Genomic DNA, 20,205 nt, shown 5'->3' with positions numbered 1-20,205 from the left:
AAAAAACCAAGGGGGAAAAAAAAAGGATAAAAGTTCCTTCCTGTTTTAATTTCCTGCAGAAGCTGCTGAATGGAAGATGGGAGAAGCCGCTGATGCTGATGCTGATGCTGGGAGCCCGCAGAGGGAATGGGGTAAGCGCAGCAATGGGCTGGATGGAAGAAAGGGGGGCAGGCAGGCCGCCTTCCCTCTGCATGGCTGGGGCTTTGAAGAGATGCAGGGCAGGCAGAAACCCAACAGGGGTAGCTTTTCCAGCATTCCAGGCAATAGTTGGGGGGAGAATCCTCCCTGCAGCATTTCTGCCTTGTCTTTTCCCTTTTAGGAAAGCGAAGTGGGGGGGGGGGCAAGGAGACAAGCCAACGGAGGTGGAGGCTGGGGGAGGGGGGCATATAAGGATGCCCTAAAATCACAAAGCAGGTTGCTAGACCTCAGTTAATCAAAGGACAGAGTGAAGGGAAGAGCCACAGAGAGAGAGAGAGAAAGGAAGAGAGCTGCAGGATCCAACCGCACAGAGATGCTTTATCCCAGGGCAGCCTACCTTAAGGAAGCAGAGGAGGGGTGATGCATTTGGGAGCGTTGTGGGACATTTCAAAGCTCACTCTGGTGACTCTCAAGCTTGTCCTGAGCCTTTTGTCCTGTGTGTGTGAGAGAGAGAGGGGGGAGAGAGAGAGAGACGGAGAAAGAGACGAGACACAGAGAGACAGACAGACAGACACAGAGAGAAAGAGAGAGACAGAGAAAGAGACAAGACAGAGAGACAGATAGAGACAGAGAGAGAGACAGACAGACAGAGAAAGAGAGAGACAGAGAAAGAGACAAGACAGAAAGACAGACAGAGACAGACAGACAGAGAAAGAGAGAGACAGAAAGAGACAAGACAGAGAGACAGATAGAGACAGAGAGAGAGAGACGGACAGACAGAGAGAGAGAGAGAGAGAGACAGAGAAAGAGACAAGACAGAGAGACAGACAGAGACAGAGAGACAGACAGAGACGGACAGACAGAGAGAGAGAGAGACAGAGAAAGAGACAAGACAGAGAGACAGATAGAGACAGAGAGACAGACAGAGACGGACAGACAGAGAGAGAGAGAGAGAGACAGAGAAAGAGACAAGACAGAGAGACAGATAGAGACAGAGAGACAGACAGAGGCGGACAGACAGAGAGAGAAAGAGAGACAGAGAAAGAGACAAGACAGAGAGACAGATAGAGACAGACAGACAGACAGACAGAGAGAAAGAGAGAGACAGAGAGAGAGAGACGGACAGACAGAGAGAGAAAGAGAGAGACAGAGAAAGAGGCAAGACAGACAGATAGAGACAGACAGAGACAGACAGACAGAGAAAAAGAGAGAGACAGACAGACAGAGACAGACAGAGAGAGAGAGAAAGAGAGAGACAGAGAAAGAGACAGAAAGACAGACCTGGGTTGGCTTCATGTTTTTTATAATACAAGTAGTCCTCGACTTACGGCCAAAAGAGCAATAGCTGTCAGGCGTTCCTCATTCAACATCCAAGAAAGGAAACCCCCAACTCCATTTATTTAGAGAAAAGGTACTTTTACTGGATATGATCTGGGCCCTCATTTAACCCACCTCGGAAGGATGGAAGGCTGAGTCAACCTTCATCCTGGTGAGGTTTGAGCTGTCAAACTACTGGCAGTCAGCAGAAGTAGCCTGCAGTACTGCTTTCTAACCACTGCGCCGCCTGGGCTCTTAGGGAGCCCAAATTTATGTTATGAAGTGAGTTTTACACCATTTTGCAGCCTTTCTTGCCATGGTTGCTAAGCAAATCACGACGGTTGTTAAGTGAATCTGGCTTCCCCATTGACCATGCTCATCAGAAGGTAGCAGAAAAAGGGGATCCCATGACCCTGGGACACAGCAACCGTCGTAAGTATGAACCAGTTGCCAAGCATCTGAATTTTGATCAAGGGAGCATGGGGATGCTTCAAAGGTCATAACTGTGAAACTGTGGTCTTGGACTTACAACCATTCATTTAGCATCCATTTGAATTGACAACGGCCCTGGCAAAAAGTGACTCACAACCATTTTTCACCCTTGTGCAGCACATGGTCAAAATTCAGGGGCTTAGCAACTGACTCATATTTATGACGGTTTCAGTGTCCCAGGGTCACGTGTTCCTCTTTGACGACCTTCTGACGATGGGGAAGCCAGATTCATTTAACAACCGGTTTACTAACTTAACCACTGCAGGAAAGGTGGCAGGAAAGGTCTTAAAATGGGGCAAGGCTCACTGAACAAATGTCTCACTTAGCAACAGAAATGTTGGGCTCAATTGCGGTCGTACGCCGAGGACTACCTGTATTTGTGTGCACCTGCAGGCGGAGGAGAGTGGGCTGAAGGTGCTCCCTCTGCCTTTTAATTGTGCAGTGGTTCCTTTAACTTCGTTTTAATCTGGTTTTTCACTTTAGCTTTGCCTGTTTTAAGCGTAAATCCTCCAGAAGCATGCAGGTGAGATGGGCAGTGTAGAAATTTGATAAAATACCCTGTTTTCCCCCAAAATAAGACCTCCCCGGATAATAAGCCCAATCGGGCTTTCGACCGCATGCACTCAAATAAGCCCTTCCCGAAAATATTTAAATGCCTGCGCGGCCTATCCCTGCCATTTCCTGGTGGAGGAAACTTGCCCCATGCATCCTACATGCCCCTGCCATCCACGCAGAGTGGCCTCACAGAGGCCGCTCCCGCAAACCCTAGCTAATGCGTCCTTAGCGGCAGCCGCAAAAAGAGCGGCAGGCTGAGTGATATTAGGGCTGGCAAGAGTGTACCGGAAACAGACAGAACGTCCGGCCCTCTCTGGATCAGCTGATCCGCGGGCCGAGGTTAAAGGGCCTCCTGCACCTCAAAAATAATAAGACCTCCCTGAAAATAAGGCCAAACATTTATTTTGGGGGTGACAAGGGGAAAGATGGGTAAATACAGTAAAGATCTACTTCACCCACTCTAATACTGCTTGTTTCCTTGGATTTGGAGTTTTCAGATGGAGAGAAAACAACACCAGGAAAACTGGATTAAAGTTGTGCACTGGGGACAATGATCACACAGCTCAGAGGTCTCCAAACTTAGCAACTTTAAGACTTGTGGACTACAACGCCCAGAGGTCCCCAGTCAGCATGGGTCCACAAGTCTTAAAATGGCCAAGTTTGGAGACCCCTGGCAGAGAGCACTTAAATCTTGGCCCCTTTAAGACGTGTGGACTACAACTCCCAGAATTCCCTAGCAAAATGGTTCAAGTTGACAGACCATAGAGGTTTGAATATTAATACTTATTAACATTGCTGGCCAAATGTGTTTGTGTGTCCCTATTAAGTTATCTCCTTCAATTTCCTTAGTTCTTATTTTGCCATCCATTTCTACAAATATTAAGGCTTGCAGTTGATTGTTTTAGCAATTGCTGGACGGCCTGCGTTGGATCAGAGTGTAATCAAGCTGGTTTAAAAATCTAATTGTACAATTAGTTGGCATCAGCAACTTAATCTCGGCCCTTATTCCCCAAATTCTAAGTGAAGCAACATCCTAAACATTTAATGAAAAAGAAGGACATCATAGCAGTGTTCCAATATCTCAGGGGCTGCCACAAAGAAGAGGGAGTCAAACTATTCTCCAAGGCACCTGAGGGTAGAACAAGAAGCAATGAGTGGAAACTAATCAAGGAGAGAAGCAACTTAGAACTGAGGAGAAACTTCCTGACAGTTAGAACAATTAATCAGTGGAACAGCTTGCCTCCAGGAGTTGTGAATGCCCCAACACTGGAAGTCTTTAAGAAGATGTTGGATAGCTATTTGTCTGAAACGGTATAGGGTTTCCTGCCTAGGCAGGGGGTTGGACTAGAAGACCTCCAAGTGAAATTTCCTGACAGTTAGAACAACAGTGGAACAATTTTCCTCCTGAAGTTGTGAATGCTCCAACACTGGAAGTTTTTAAGAAGAGATTGGACAACCTTCTGACCCTGGGGATGCAGCAATGGTTGTAAGTCTGAAAAATGGTCATAAGTCACTTTTTACAGTGCCATTGTAACTTTTAACTGGTCACTAAACGAACTGATGAAAGCAGTTATGCGCAAAGAATTTTTTTTAAAATAAGAATTTACGGCGGAAAGAAAGGCAAAATATGGAGAGACCAGGAATTTCTGCTGTTGTAGCCTTCAAGAATAGAATAGAATAACAGAGTTGGAAGGGACTTTGGAGGTCTTCTAGTCCCACCCACTGCTTAGGCAGGAAACCCTATACTGTTTCAGACAAATGGCTATCCAGCATCTTCTTAAAAACTTCCAGCGTTGGAGCCTTCACAACTTCTGGAGGCAAGGAGTTCCACTGGTTAATTGTTCTAACTGTTCTAACTGAAAAAAAGTGATTGTGATCGATCCTTGCCCTTATGATTATCTCAGCAACCCCACAGTCACAGAATCAAAAATTGGGCATTTGGCAACCAGCATCTATTTTACGATCGTTGCTGCATCTCCCAAGTCATGCGATCGCCCTTTGTGATCCTCCCCTGCTGTCTCCTGACAAGCAAAGCCGGTGGGAGGTGCCAGATTCATTTAACGACCACATGATTCACTTAAGAACTGCAATGATTCACTTAACCGTGCCCCCCCAAAAAAGGTCATCAAACGGGGCGTCACTCACTTAACAACCAGCTGCTTGGCAGTGGCTGTCAGGGCAGAGATGGGCAGATGTTTGGTGTGTCAGATTCCTTTTCTCAGCGGTCCAGCAGATGTCGCCAAGATAGCGCAAGACGGCAATCAAAGAACGTTTGATTGAAGGGTTGCAAGCTCCTACTATCTGCATCTGGAAGAATATAGGACAGTGATGGCGAACCTTTGGTGGCTCGCATGCCAAAAGTGGAAGGAGCGCAGGGTGATGGTACACGGGCGTGCCACACCCATAATGCTATGCGCACGACTAATGCCCCCCCCCCATTTTGGGAGTGTTTTTTTCGCACTCTCCAGGTTTCAAAGGCTTTATAGGAGCCTGGAGAGGTCGAAAACAGCCCCCCCCCCCCCACTGGAGGCGTGAAAAACCGGAACTATGGGCAAACCAGAAGTTCGGGAACGTACTTCCGGTTTGCTCGTAGGGTCATATTTTGCCCTCCGGATCCTTCAGGGAACCCTCTGGAAGGCCCCTGAAGGCTCTGGAGGGCTAAAACCGGCCCTACGAGCAAACCGAAAGTCCGTTCCTGAATTTCCAGTTTGCCTGTAAGGCCGGGTTTTCGCAGACTTCGTGAAGCCTCCGGAGGGTGAAAAATGTCCTCAAAAAAACAGGTGACGGGGCAACGCCTCGCGTGCCAGGACAAATAGCTGTGGCACACGTGCCATGGGTTCACCATCACAGATATAGGATAACAGAGTTGGAAAGGACCTTGGAGGTCTTCTAGTCCAACCCCTTGCTCAAGCAGGAGACCCCCATAACTGCGATGGGGAACCTATGGCACCCGTGCCACAGGTGGCACGCAGAGCCATTTCTGAGGGCACGTGAGGCGTTACCCTGTCAGCTCGAGCATGCATGATTTTTGGCCTTGATTTTTGGCCATTTTTCGCTCTCCAGAGACTTCCCTCAAGCCTCCGGAGGGCGAAAAACCGCCCAACGCACAAACCGGACGTTCGGGAACAGACTTCCGGTTTGTGCGTTGGACTGTTTTTCACCCTCCGGAGGCTTCAGGGAAAGCCTCTAGAGCAGTGTTTCTCAACCTTGGCAACTTGAAGATGTCCAGACTTCAACTCCCAGAATTCCCCAGCCAGCTGGCTGGGGAATTCTGGGAGTTGTAGTCCGGACATCTTCAAGTTGCCAAGGTTGAGAAACACTGCTCTAGAGCCTAGGGAGGGCGAAAAACAGACTCACCGGAAGTTGGAAAAACGGGCCGTTTCGGACTTCCGGGGGGGGGGCGTTTTCGCCCTCCCCAGGTTCCAAGAAAGCTATGCGCGGGGCAGCAGGGGGGGTCAGAAGCTCATGTGCGGGGGTGGGTGGGATTAAATTATGGGGGTGGGCACACGAGTGCATAGGAGCTTTGGCACCCGAGGCAAAAAAGTCCACCATCAGTGCCCTATACCAGTGGTGGGCAACCCGCGGCTCGGGAGCCACATGCGACTCTTTACACCCTTTAATGCGGCTCTTCTGTGTGCCGGGTGCCCGCTCCCCTCCCTCCTCTCGGGCTTCGGAGGGAAGCTTCTGCAAAAGCCCGGGCGAGTGACAACCAATTTTGGTCCTATGACTGCAGAATGCTGCAAAATACCATAAATGCAGGCCAGTTGTTGAGTGTTTCAAATGTGATTGGAACACTCAACAAGGTGACCACAGTGTGTGTGTGTGTGTGTGTGTGTGAGTGAGAAAGACAGACAGAGAGAGGGAGTGAGGGAGGGAATCAGAGAGAGACTGACAGACAGACAGACAGACACACACACAGACAAAGAGAGACAGAGAGGGGGAGGGAGGGAGAGAAAGATAGACAGACAGAGAGACACACACAGAGTGAGTGATTAAGTGAATGAGTGAGAGACAGACACACCCACATACACAGAGTGACAGAGAGAGAGGAAGGGAGGGGAGAGAGACAGAGGGAGAGACAGAGACAGACACACACACACACACACAGAGTGAGTGAGAGACAGACAGACGCACACACACACAGAGTGACAGAGATGGGGGAGGGAGGGAGAGAGAGACAAAGAGCCAGAGAGAGAGAGAGAAAGAAAAGAAAAAAAGAAAAAAAGTGGGAGACAGAGATGAAATTAAAAACAACAACATACAAACCTGACTTACTCAAACTATCCAAGGAAATGCAAGGCCAATGTTCACATTAGTGGTTGTGACTTTGTCAGTCAATGTCAGGATGTAATTTTCTCTACATTGTAAGGCAAATTTTACGGAATTTAACGTTATCGATAAATAATATCGTTCTAAAGTTTTTGTTTTATTAGTTGTGTTATTTGTATCCTCCCGACCTATGTGGATACTTGCATGCAGAATATTCTCAATAAAAACTTATTGAAACTAAAAACAGTGTACCATCCTATGTATTTTCGGTTTTAAAAATGTGGCTCTCAAAGTAAATTTCAATCGTGGTTTTGGCGAGATTTGGCTCAGTTGAAAAAAAAGGTTGCCCACCACTGCCCTATACCATTTCAGGCCAATGGCTGTCCAATCTCTTCTCTTCGAAGCCCCGCAATGTCTGAAGGCAACCCGTCCCACTGATTAATTGTCCTCTCTGCTCCTCCTTAGTTCTACGTTGGTTCTCTCCTTGATCAATTTCCATGCATTGTTTCTTGTCTGGCCTTTTGGAAAAATAGATTGTTTCCCTCCTCTCTGTGGCAGCCCCTCAAATATTGGAACACTGCTATCAAGAGCCCCCGGTGGTTAGAGTGCAGTACTGCAAGCTACCTCTGCTGACTGCTGGCTGCCTGTAATTTGGCAGTTCAAATCTCAGCAGGATGAAGGTTGACCCATCCTTTCCATCCTTCCGAGGTGGGTAAAATGAGTGAGCCAAAATTGTTGGGGAAAATATGCTGACTCTGTAAAACTGCTTACAGAGGGCTGTAAAGACCTGTGAAGCGGTATATAAGTTTCTTTGTTTGTTTCTTTGTTTGGATTTATATGCCGCCCTTCTCCAAAAGGACTCAGGGCGGCGTACAACATTAAAAAAAAAACATCCCAAAAGTTAAAAAAAATTAAATACATATCCAAAAAACAAACCGAATTTAAAAGACAATACATTTAAAATAAGTTAAAATTAACAGGGCAGGCCGGCTTGCTGGAAAAGCCAACTTTTTAGGGCGCGTCGGAAGGACCCTAAAAAGTTGGCTTTTCCAGCAAGCCGGCCTGGCCTGTTAATTTTAACTTATTTTAAATGTATTGTCTTTTAAATTCGGTTTGTTTTTTGGATAAAGTCTAGGTGCTACTGTCACCCGTGATCCTTCTTTTCAGACTGGACTTCTCTTCACGAGACCATGCCCAGTTCTTGCAAGCATTCTTCACAGTCAAAACTACAGATGAATGATTGATAACACTAAACAGTTCTCAAATTATGGTTCGGGGGGTGTGTCTCGGCATATACAAGCAATTTTTAAGCCAATCAGATTTTCCCCAGCAAAGCCGGAATGAAGTCAGTACTTGCTCACTGTTTAGCGAGCAGGTGATTTAATATTATTTATTGGGGGGAACATGCAAATTCATTTGTCTTTTTAGGGTTTGCGGTCTTATACAATCTTCCTGGGTTCAAACCCCAAACGTTATTTTTTTTCAAAGCAAATACAGGTAACCCTTGACTTATGACCCACAATTGAGCCCAAAATTTCTGTTGTTAAGTGAGACATTTGTTGAGGTTCACTCCCTTTTATGACCTCGTTCGGTGCATTACTGCAGTTGTAGATAACGCAGTCGTTATGGCTTCCTTGTTGACTTTGCTCATCGGAAGGTCTCAAAAGTGGATCACACCACACACACACACACACGGATGGACGGACGGACGGACGGGACACTGCAACCGTTGTAAATATGAGCCAGTTGCCAAGTGCCTGAATTTTGATCGTGTGAACGTGAGGATATTGCAATGGTGATCAGCATGAAAAACGATCAAAAGTCACTGATCGCTGGAATTTCAAATCGTCACTCAATGAACGGTTGAAAGCCAAGGACTACCTGTCATTTTATTTCATTTTTAAATCTGCGTGCAGAATGGAATTAGGAGTTCTGTAAACGCTTGTTTAATATTGAGGTTCCTTCTTTTTTACCATTCATTCCTGCTTCGTCTTTCTTCCAGCTCCTGTGCAGAGACGGCTTATCTGACTAAACTTAGAGTCGATGGCATAACCAGGGAAGCCATTCAGGAATTGACCGACTCATCCAGATGTCTGATCCAGCTGAGGACTGGGAAGTCTCCTAGGACAAAGGGGCTGGCTGACCACGGATGAGGCCCAACCAGACTTGGGACAAAATGGCTGCCAAGGAGGGGACCCAGTCAAGCTTCGGCCTCCGGTTTCATGCCGAGCTGGAGCAAGGAATGCATCAGCGGATTAAAATGGAGGAGGAAGAGCCGTGGGGTTCCACGTCTGGAGAAGGCTCGGAGGAAGCTCCTCACCTCCTGCAGGCTGGAAGCTTTCGGGAGTTCTGGCCAAGGCCACCCGGGGACCAGGAAGGCAGAGATGGGCTCCTCCAGCGGTGGGAGGCCCAGTGGCAGGAGTTTCTGCAGAAACTGGAGTACCCTCACTCAGAATGGGAGGCGCCCCAGTTGCTGGAGGAACCCACCCCCTGGGATAACACCAAGGCCTTCTTGGCATCTTTTGAACAAGTGGCCCAGGCCTGTCAGTGGCCCAGAGAAGACTGGATGGGCCGTCTCTTGCCTGCCCTGAGCGGGGAAGCAGAGCAGATCTTCAGCAACCTGGACACTAGAGACCGGGTGGACTATGACAAGGTGAAAGCGGCGATCATGAGGGGGGACGCTCTTTCCAGGGAGCGGCAGCGGCAGAACTTCCGCCGGTTCTGCTACCAGGAGGCTGAAGGCCCCAGGGGCGTCTACAGCCAGCTCCAGAAACTTTGTCATCGTTGGCTGAAGGTGGAGAGACACTCCAAGGAGCAGATTTTGGAGCTGCTGATCCTGGAGCAGTTCCTGGCCATCCTGCCCCCAGAGATGCAAAGTTGGGTCCGGGAACACGGTCCGGAGACGTGCTCCCAGGCGGTTTCCCTGGCCGAGGATTTCCTGCAAAGGCAACCCACCGAGGCAGGTTGGGAAGAAGAGGTGAGCTTTGGAGTTCTCCAGGTAGGAGTGGGCTTCAAATATTGCAGCAATGGGTTCGCTGCCCGCTGCTGGCCATGGTGGGCGTGGCCTAGTTGGCCTCCAGCATGACGGCAGGTGGGGGGCTTTCCTCGAGCCTCTGGGAGGGCGAAAACTGTTTCCCCAGGCTCTGGAGGCCAGAAATAGACTCGTTTTTGGACTTCCAGAACTTCCGGAAGGCCCATTTCTCTCCCTCCCAGAGCCTCCGCGCGGGCCCTGCTCTTACTGGCATGATGAACAGGTCACGAGGAGACTCCTTGGAGGGGCGGGGTGGGGTGGGAGGGAGTGGCCAGCCAGGGAATTTGGGTTTTTGCCAAACTGGGCAGAATCCTAGCTAGAAGATCGCCTGAACTCGTGTGAAACCCCAGCAGTCCACCCCTGCTTCCGTCCCTTCTTTGCAGCAAGGTGCCTGTGGCTCAGTTCACACAATAGGCTGAGGCCCAAATCTGGATTAACAGTCCAATTCCTTAATGTACGATGGTGTGAACGCTGAGGTTTTGCGGCTTGCTGAAATACAACCCTGTTGTGCAGGAGCTCTCAAACATTGTGAGAACACAAACCCCTAAATTATACCAAGAGTATAAGACCCACCTTTTCCCCTCAAAAATGAGGGTGAAAATCTGGGTGCGTCTTATACAATGAATACAGCATTTTTTTTGTGCCTCCCAAAACCCCACCCCTTTGCAAAAATGGCTGTGCATAGCTTTTAGGAGGTTCCTGGGGGCTGGAGAGGATAAAAAGGAGCAAAAAAAGGGCCGTTTTTTGCTCGTTTTTGTGGGCCGCCCCCAGGAGCACTCTACAAGCCTCCTAAAGGCTACGCATGCCCTTTTTTTTGAGAAAAAAACCTGGCCCATTTTTGCGAAAAACAGGCCGTTTTGGGGAGGTCTGCAGAGTGCGAAAACTTTTTTTTTTAATTTGCCTCTTCAAAATCTTGGTGCATCTTATACTCTGAAAAATACGGTAAATGAATGTTGTGACCCTCCCTCTCGCCTCATCCAGGAACAATGAATGTATTTGTGTGGGGTTATGGGTTGGGAAGAAATTGAGTGGCGCGGTAGCCTAGAGGTGGAGCTCTCATCTCACAATCGGGAGGCTATGAGTTCGATCCTAGGTATTTCTCTCTCTCTGGGCACAGTGGGGATATATCTGCTGCACAAAACTCCGCATTGGTAACAGGAAGGGCATCTGGCCAGCTGCTGCAATTTTTGAAGCAATTGATGCTTGTGGGTGTGTCCTTTAAGTGTCAACCCAGCTCCACCTTAGTGTGAACCAGAGGGGGTTCCTACAAGTTTGGCCGAATAGGTAGTAACTCGGCCACCTACGCATCCAAACTGGTTCTATTGGCGGCGCCATAGGTGGCACCATCTTGTTTTTTCCTTCTGCACATGCGCAGAAGCAATTTTTTTACCCACTGCGCACGCGCACTAAGCATGTCCCTGAGCAAATCGGCAATAAAAGAATCCGGAACCCACCCCTGCTGTGCACTTTAGTTTCATCCCCATTCCTGTCATTTAAGCCAGGGAGTTCCAATTTTATGATGTGTGGACTTCAACTCCCAGAATTCCTTAGCCGGCATGCGCTGACTGAGGAATTCTGGGACTTGAAGTCCCCACGTCGTAAAGTTGCAAAGGTTGGAGACTCCTGATTTAGACCCAGTTCGATGCAATCGCTTGTTATAAAATGGATTTGTGTGTCACCGTTCCAAATATCATGCAGAATTAAATCAGAGTCCAAGGCAAAACTATCCTTAAAGTTCCAATTTAATAAGACAGACATGTTGGCACAAACTGTGGAATCCCAAATCTAAAAGCTTCCTGGGATTCCACCCAGTTGAAAGTTCATGATCTTATCCCCACACCTATAAATCCATCACATGGTCCAATCTTCTTCGGCCACGCTGGCATTTCCACCCATCTGGTTCCGGTCAGGTGCAGAGGTGCGGAGACAAAAGATGACCTTGGGCTTCTAGAAAGGAATGACAACAACACATTCCACAATTCTACTCCTTACTATTCCCCCCCCCCCCCCCAATTACTACACTAATGAAACAGCATAGGAAAATAATAGAGAGTGTGGCAGGCCAAAGATCCTAAAAGGAATAGAACTGCAGGCCTGACATTATGGTCCAGCTAAGACTCAGGGGTCGAAGATAGCTGTAGTTCCAGTTCTTTGATGCCCCCGCTTGGAGCCCGACAAATACCACCATTTTCTTCTCTTTCCCCTTAGCGCCTGTCTTTCCAAATCTTTCCTTAAAGTGACATCCTCCCTTTTCCTTCCAGGAGTTGGGACCCATTGAAGAGATTTCGCTGGACTTCTCCGAGGGAGAAGACTCACCATCGAACGAGGCTGATGGCGATGTTCATGAGAGAGATATTGATTCCTTGGGTGAGAATAAAGGAATTTTGCCTTCCTCTCCTCCCCCCCCCCCTGTAATAATCCATAAGGGATTTGCAGGGATACAGATCCTCGATTTATCACCATAATTGAGCCTGGAATTATGATGATAAGAGGGGCTGTTTGTTAAGCAGGTCATCATGTCATTCACAATATACAGCAGTCTATGACACAATGGAACCCAAGAATTCTGTTGTTAAGCGAGACAGTTGCTAAGTGAATTGTGCCCCATTTTACGACCTTCCTTGCCACAGTTGTTAAGGGAATCACTGTTAGTAACACAGCTGTTAAGGGAATCTGGCTTCTTCCTTGACTTTGCCCTTCAGAAGGTCGCGGAAAGCGATCGCGTGACACCAAAATACTGCAACCGTCATAAATATGAGTCATAAATATGAGTCAATTGTCAAGTTGAATTTTGAATTGAATTTTGATCATGTGACCATGGGGATGCCGCAACGGTCGTAAGTGTGAAAAAATGGTCATAAGTCACTTTGCTCATGCTGTTATAACTTTGAATGGTCACTAAATGAACTGTTGTAAATTGAGGACTACCTGAAGTTAGAGCGGTGGTGGACTAGCATAATCTAGCATGCAGATTAATTAACCTAGTTTGAAATTTGATCGTAGAGAAAGTTAATCTAGTGTCGCAGCCTGCTGAGCTACCTATCCAGCTACCGGAACAGTTTTGCCTAGTAGTTGGAGTGGTGGACTCAGATGTGGGAAATAAGATTCAATTCCATGCTCAGTGCAAAGCTCCTTGGAAGAATCTGAGCCAGAGATCTGTTAATTAGGTAACAGGGAAAGGGAAAAGATCCATACACTCTTATCTTGAATGCATGCAGCTAGTCCTCAATTTATGACCACTTGGCAATTGGCATCTGTTTACGACAGTTGCAGCTTTCTGGGTCATGTGATTCCCCATGTTTTACCTTTTCATCTGGCTTCCAACAAGCACAGTCCATAAGAGACTATGTAGTTCACTTAACAACTGCAATATTTGCTTAACAACAATGGCAAAAACGTCATCAAATCACTCCCAACTCACTCTCCCACCTTCCTTGGCAACAGACATTCTGGCCATAAGTAAAGGATGACATGTACAATTTATTAGATAGGTTAGATTAGGTGGGTAGGTAGAGATAAGAGATAGATAGATAGATAGATAGATAGATAGATAGATAGATAGATAATAGATAGATAGATAGATAGATAGATAGATAGATAGATAGATAGATAGATAGATAGATAATGATGGGTAGATAGATAGCTAGATGGATGGATGGATGGATAGATAGATAGATAGATAGATAGATAGATAGATAGATAGATAGATAGAATATAGATGAGAGATATGATAAATATAGATAGGATGATATGTAAGATATGAGATAAATATGATAGGTAGGTAGGTAGGTAGGTAGGTAGGTAGGTAGGTAGGTAGGTAGGTAGAATGATAGATAGATAGATAGATAGATAGATAGATAGATAGATAGATAGATAGATAGATAGATAGATAGATAGATGATAGATAGATAAGAGATATGATAAATATAGATAGATAGGATGATAGGTAAGATATGATAGATGAATATGATAGGTAGATATAATAGATAGATAGATATGATAGATATGATAGATATGATAGATATGATAGATATGATAGATTAGATAGACAGACAGACAGACATGATAGATAAGATATGATAAATATAGATAGGATGATATGTAAGATATGAGATAAAAATGATAGATAAATAGATAGATAGATAGATGATAGATAGATAGATAGATAGATGATAGATAGATAGATAGATAGATAGATAGATAGATAGATAGATGATAGATAGATAGATATAAGATAGATATAAGATAGATGAGAGATATGATAAATACAGTGACGTGCGGTGAGGTTTATGGCTGGCGAGGCTGGTGACATCATCAGGAAGGCAGGGAATGGGACCATGTGTGCAGGAGGCTGAGGCAGCCTCAGCCTCCTGCACACATGGTCCCATTACCCCGCCTTCCTGAGTCAACATGAAGGGGACCGCAGAGCGTGAGCCACGGGACCGCAGAGCGCGAGCCGCGGTCCCCTTCATGTTGACTCAGGAAGGCAGGGAATCGGACCACGTGTGCCTTTTCCCTTTTCCCTTTTTTTTTCTTTTCATGATGAGAGCAGTGAGGCTCTGCCTCCCCTGACCGCACGTCCCTGGATAAATATAGATAGGATGATATGTAAGATATGAGATAAATATGATAGATAGATAGATAGATAGATAGATAGATAGATAGATAGAAGATAGATAGATAGATAGATAGATAGATAGATAGATAGATAGATAATGATAGGTAGATATGATAGGTAGATATGATAGGTAGATATGATAGATAAGAGATATGATAAATATTGATAGATAGGATGATAGGTAAGATATGATAGATAAATATGATAGATAGATAGATGATAGATAGATAGATAGATAGATAGATAGATAGATAGATAGATGATAGATAGAAAATGGTAGATATGATAGGTAGATAGATAAGAGATATGATAAATATAGATAGATAGGATGATAGGTAAGATATGATAGATAGATATAATAGATAGATAGATATGATAGATTAGATAGATAAATAGATATGATAGATTAGATAGATAGACACAGACAGACATGATAGATAAGATAGAGATAGATAAGATAGATAAGAGATATGATAAATATAGATATATAGGATGATAGGTAAGATATGATAGATAAATATGATAGATAGATATGATAGATAGAGAGATAGAGAGATATGATAGATAGATATGTAGGTAGATAAATGTGATAGATTAGATTAGATAGATAGATGATAGATAGATAGATAGATAGATAGATAGATAGATTAGATAGATAGACACAGACAGACATGATAGATAAGATAGAGATAGATAAGATAGATAAGAGATATGATAAATATAGATATATAGGATGATAGGTAAGATATGATAGGTAAGATATGATAGATAAATATGATAGATAGAGAGATAGAGAGATATGATAGATAGATATGTAGGTAGATAAATGTGATAGATTAGATTAGATATTATTTATTTATTTTATTTATTTATTATTAGCGTTTATATACCGCCCCCTCTCCCGAAAGGGACTTGATAGATAGATGATAGATAGATAGATAGATAGATAGATAGATAGATAGATAGATAGATAGATAGATAGATAGATAAAGATAAGATAGATGAGAGATATGATAAATATAGATAGGATGATATGTAAGATGTGAGATAAATATGATAGATGGATATGATAGGTAGGTAGGTAGGTAGATTGATAGATAGATGTGATAGATTAGATAGATTAGATAGATAGATAGATAGATAGATAGATAGATAGATAGATAGATAGATAGATAGATAGATGATAGATAGATAATGGTAGGTAGGTAGGTAGGTAGGTAGGTAGGTAGATGATAGATAGATAGATAGATAGATAGATAGATAGATAGATAGATAGATAGATAGATAGATAGATAGATAGATATAAGATAGATGAGAGATATGATAAATATAGATATATAGGATGATAGGTAAGATATGATAGATAAATATGATAGATATGATAGAGAGATATAATAGGTAGGTAGACAGACAGACAGACAGAAAGACATGTTAGATAAGATAGATAAGAGATATGATAAAGATAGATGATAGATAGATAGATAGATAGATAGATAGATGATAGATAGATAGATAGATGATAGGTAGGTAGGTAGGTAGGTAGGTAGGATAGATAGGTAGGTAGGATAGATAGGATAGATAAGGTAGGTAGGTAGGTAGAAAAACAGATAGAAAAATAAATAGATTAATCAAATGGTAGATAGATGATGGATGGATGGATGGATGGATGGATGGATGGATGGATGGAGAAGAAGCCATGCTGGATGCCTAATGCTATTCCTCTTTCTATTATTTTTTTATGTGATTGCCTTATTGTATATTTCCTCTTGGTTTTTGTGGGTGCAGGATGGTCATGCATAAATGAGAAGATGGCCCATGCCGAAAGTTTTGACCAAGTTTTCAACAGGACCCTGAGACGGGGGAGACTGGAGAACAAAGTGTCCCACTTTGGGCAGGAGGATGATGTCCTGCAGGGGTGGTACCGAGCCGAGAGGAAGAAAGCAAGTGGCCTGCCAGACAGGGAGGATTCTGGCTCCCCCCCATGGGAGGGCGAGGAATTGCTGGATGGTCCCAGGGATGACGAGCAATTCCATGAAGGAAAAGACGCCTATCTGGCAGGTGGGTGGAACTTCAGGCAAAGAGCCGACCTGATTAAACACGAGAAAAACGATCTTTACAAATTCTCTGACGGTGGGAGGAGCTTCAAAGCGATTTCCCCGTGCCTGTCCGGCAACGAGAACGACGAAGAGAAGAAGCCGCACCAATGCCCCGAGTGTGGCAAGTCCTTTATTGCGAAAGCCCACCTGATCATCCATCAGCGGATCCACACCGGAGAGCGGCCCTTTAAATGTCTGTCCTGTGGGAAGACCTTCACCCAGCGCTCGAACCTCACCGTCCATCAGCGCATCCATACAGGTGTGAAACCCTTCCAGTGCTCAGACTGCGGGAAAAGTTTCTGCTCCAGCACCAACCTCAGCAAACACCAGAGCGTCCACGTAAAAGGGGCCCCGTACAAATGCTTAGCCTGCGGGAAAAACTTCAAGATCCACGCCCACTTTATCGCCCACAAAAGGATCCACGCCAGGCGGAAGCTTCACTCCTGTCCGGACTGCGGGAAATCTTTCCTCGCCGCATTGCATCTCATCATCCACCAGCGAATTCATACCGGAGAGAAACCCTACAAATGCTTGGAGTGCGGGAAAACCTTTAGCCAGAACGCACACCTCAAAGTGCACCAGAAAATCCACAAAAAAGGCAAACGGTTTCAGTGCGCCGACTGCGGCGATAGCTTCCATTCCCGGCTCAGCCTCAGCCAGCATCAAACTCTCCACTCCGCCCAAAACCCTTACAAGTGCACCGAATGCGACAAGTCCTTCCGCCTCAACTCTCACCTGATGGCGCACAAGCGGAATCACGCTGCCAAAAAACCACACAAGTGCTCCTACTGCGGGAAAGCTTTCTTCACCAAATCCTACTTCATCATCCACCAGAGGATCCACACCGGGGAGAGGCCGTTCAAGTGCTTGACGTGCGGGAAATGCTTCAGCCAAAGCTCCCACCTGAACGTCCACAAGCGCACCCACACCGGGGTGAAGCCCTTCCCGTGTTCTCACTGCGGGCAGAGTTTCAGCTCCAGCACCAACCTGCTGAAGCACCAGAGAATCCACACGGGAGAAAACCTGTACATCTGCTCAGACTGCGGGAAAAGCTTCAAGGTGCACTCCCACCTGATTGCCCACAAGAGAATGCACGCGGCCAAGAAGCCGCACAAGTGCTCCTATTGCGGGAAGTCCTTCTTCGCCAAGTCCTACCTCATCATCCACCAGAGGATCCACACCGGGGAGAGGCCCTACAAGTGCTTGGCTTGCGGCAAGAGCTTCACACAGAGCTCCAACCTGACGGTGCACGAGCGCACCCACGCGGGCAAGAACCCATTCCAGTGCTCGGACTGCGGGAAGAGCTTCAAGGTGAGCTCGCACCTGCTGGCCCACAAAAAAATCCACGAAACGAAGAAGCCGCACAAGTGCTCCTACTGCAACAAGTCCTTCGTTTTCAAGTCGTACCTGATCATCCATGAGCGGATGCACACGGGCGAGCGGCCGTTCAAGTGCCTGGCCTGCGGGAAAAGCTTCAGTCAAAGTTCCCACCTCAATGTCCACAAAAGGACGCACTTGGGGAAGAAGCCCTACCAGTGTTCCGAATGCGGAAAAAGTTTCCGCGTGAGTTCCCAGCTCCTGGCCCACAAAACCATCCACACGGCTAAAAAGGCCTACCCCGACCCGACTAGCAACGCCAACAGCAACACCAACAGCAGTAACAACAACAACGGCAATAGCAATAAATGCCTGGATTGCGGGAAAACCTTCATTTCCAAGTCCTACCTGATCATCCATCAGAGGATCCACACCGGGGAGAGACCCTACAAATGCCTGGTGTGCGGGAAATGTTTCAGCCAGAGCTCGCACTTGACGGTCCACCAGAAGACCCACCGGCGGGTGAAGATGTTCCCCTGCTCCGAGTGCGAGGAGAGCTTCAATTCCCACATGAAGTTGTTGAAGCACCAGAGGATTCACATGAAAGGGAATCCCTTCCAGTGCCTGGATTGTGGGAAATCGTTTGTCACCAAATCCCAACTCATCATCCATCAGAGGAGCCACACGGGGGAGAGGCCGTACAAGTGCTTGGACTGTGGGAAAGGGTTCAGCCAGAGCTCCAACCTGATCCGGCATCAGCGGATTCACTCGGGGGAGAACCCCTATAAATGCTCAGACTGTGGGAAAAGCTTCTGCTCGCACGAGAATCTGATTAAACACCAGAGAATCCACACCTAACGTGCTGTTGATAAAAGAGGGGGCCGGTATTTCTCAACCTTGAGGACTTTTAAGATGCGTGGACTTCAACTCCCAGAATTCCCCAGCCCGCTTTGCGTCTGAATTTTGAATTCTTAAAAGTCTTAAAGTCATCGCAGTTGAGAAACACTATTATGGATCATTAGCCCAGTGTCTGCCAGGAAGACCCTACTACGAGAAAATGCGGTTTTGCTGTCACAACATGACAATTTGCTGCTCATCAGAGCATCGAGATGTATCATGTCAAGGCAGAGAAAAGGAGGACGTCTCCTGGAAGGGGGGGGGGTTGTTTCTCCCATGTATTTGGAAGCCTTTACTCAGAATTTGAACTGGGTACTGTCTTTAAACTGAGGAGCTAAGAGGGTTCAGAGGGTGTGATTCTGCATCCATCAGCCAGCTTCAGAGGGCCTCTTAAGGACCATCAGCCAAGCTGTTTCTTGGCATCCAGTTCACCTCCGTTAAGTAGTCACTGCAGAGGAGTTTCTTTTGAATTAGACTTAATCTCCCATCTTTTCTTCAGGCCTACAAAGGGATCTCCTTTTATTTTATCTTAGCTGCACGAACGATGACTCTACCACGGAAGGGACAGTCCCGGTCCCTCAAGGGCCTTCCAAGCCTATAAGGATGGACCCGAAGTTGGATCTCCCATCGTCCTGCTCTGCTCCACGATCACCTTTGCCACACTGATATTGGAATCTCTTCTGCTAGCTAGAAATTTTCATGAAGGTTTGTTTACCTTAAAGAAAGGCAACGCAGCATCCTCCTCCATATGGATTCCTGTCTCCACATGTACAAAGATTGTGTGGGGGGTAGTTTAAAGCATGTCAAAGATAGGGGGTTGGGGGTGTTGGAGCCTAGCCTTGATTCCTTCCGACTAGCATCGCTCCCTAGATCAGGGGTGTCAAACTCGATTTCATTGAGGGTCACATCAGGGTTGTGTTTGACCTCGGGGGGGGGGGTTGTGACCAGGTGGGCATGGCCAGCTTGACATCACTCATGTCGGGGGCACTTGTGGTGGCCAAGTGCTAAGGCAGAACTTCCCTCAGACCCTCCCTCACTCTCTGTCAGCGTAAATGAGAGTTGAAATAATGTCAGCGTTCCAAATATCATGCAGAATTAAATCAAAGTCCAAGGCAAAGTTATCCTTAAAGCTCCAATTTAATAAGACAGACATGTTGGCATTATGCTATGAAATTTCAACTCTATTTTACATCCTGTGGGTTCACCCAGTTGACAGTTCATGATCTATCCCCACACCCCATAATTCATCACATGTTCCAATCATCATCTTCCACGCTGGCATCTACACCCCTCTGCTTCCGGTCAGGTGTCGAGGTGCGGAGACAAAAGATGACCTTGAGCTTCTAGAAAAGAATGACAACCATACATACCACAATCCTACTCCTTTCTATCCCCCCTCCTAATTACTACACTAATGAAACACATAGGAAATTATAAGAAAGTGTGACAGGCCAAAGATTCTTAAAGGAACCTCT

At 46.1% G+C, this 20,205-nt stretch overlaps 1 protein-coding gene across 1 annotated transcript; it reads left to right on the top strand.

Annotated features, from left to right (window-relative positions):
* On the top strand, positions 1-19,626 carry LOC309397357 (uncharacterized protein). The gene is made up of 4 exons (XM_081963322.1): positions 1-131; positions 8,774-9,748; positions 12,064-12,169; positions 16,206-19,626. Exons 2-4 carry the CDS (start codon positions 8,921-8,923, stop codon positions 18,689-18,691), a joined length of 3,420 nt encoding a protein of 1,139 aa, XP_081819448.1. The 5' UTR covers positions 1-131; positions 8,774-8,920; the 3' UTR covers positions 18,692-19,626.
* Positions 19,627-20,205: the final 579 nt, after the last annotated feature.

Source organism: Natrix helvetica (genome assembly GCF_964273705.1).
Source record: "Natrix helvetica genome assembly, chromosome: 1".
NCBI classification, from domain to species: domain Eukaryota; kingdom Metazoa; phylum Chordata; class Lepidosauria; order Squamata; family Natricidae; genus Natrix; species Natrix helvetica.
This window is presented reverse-complemented; position numbering and strand designations above follow the sequence as displayed.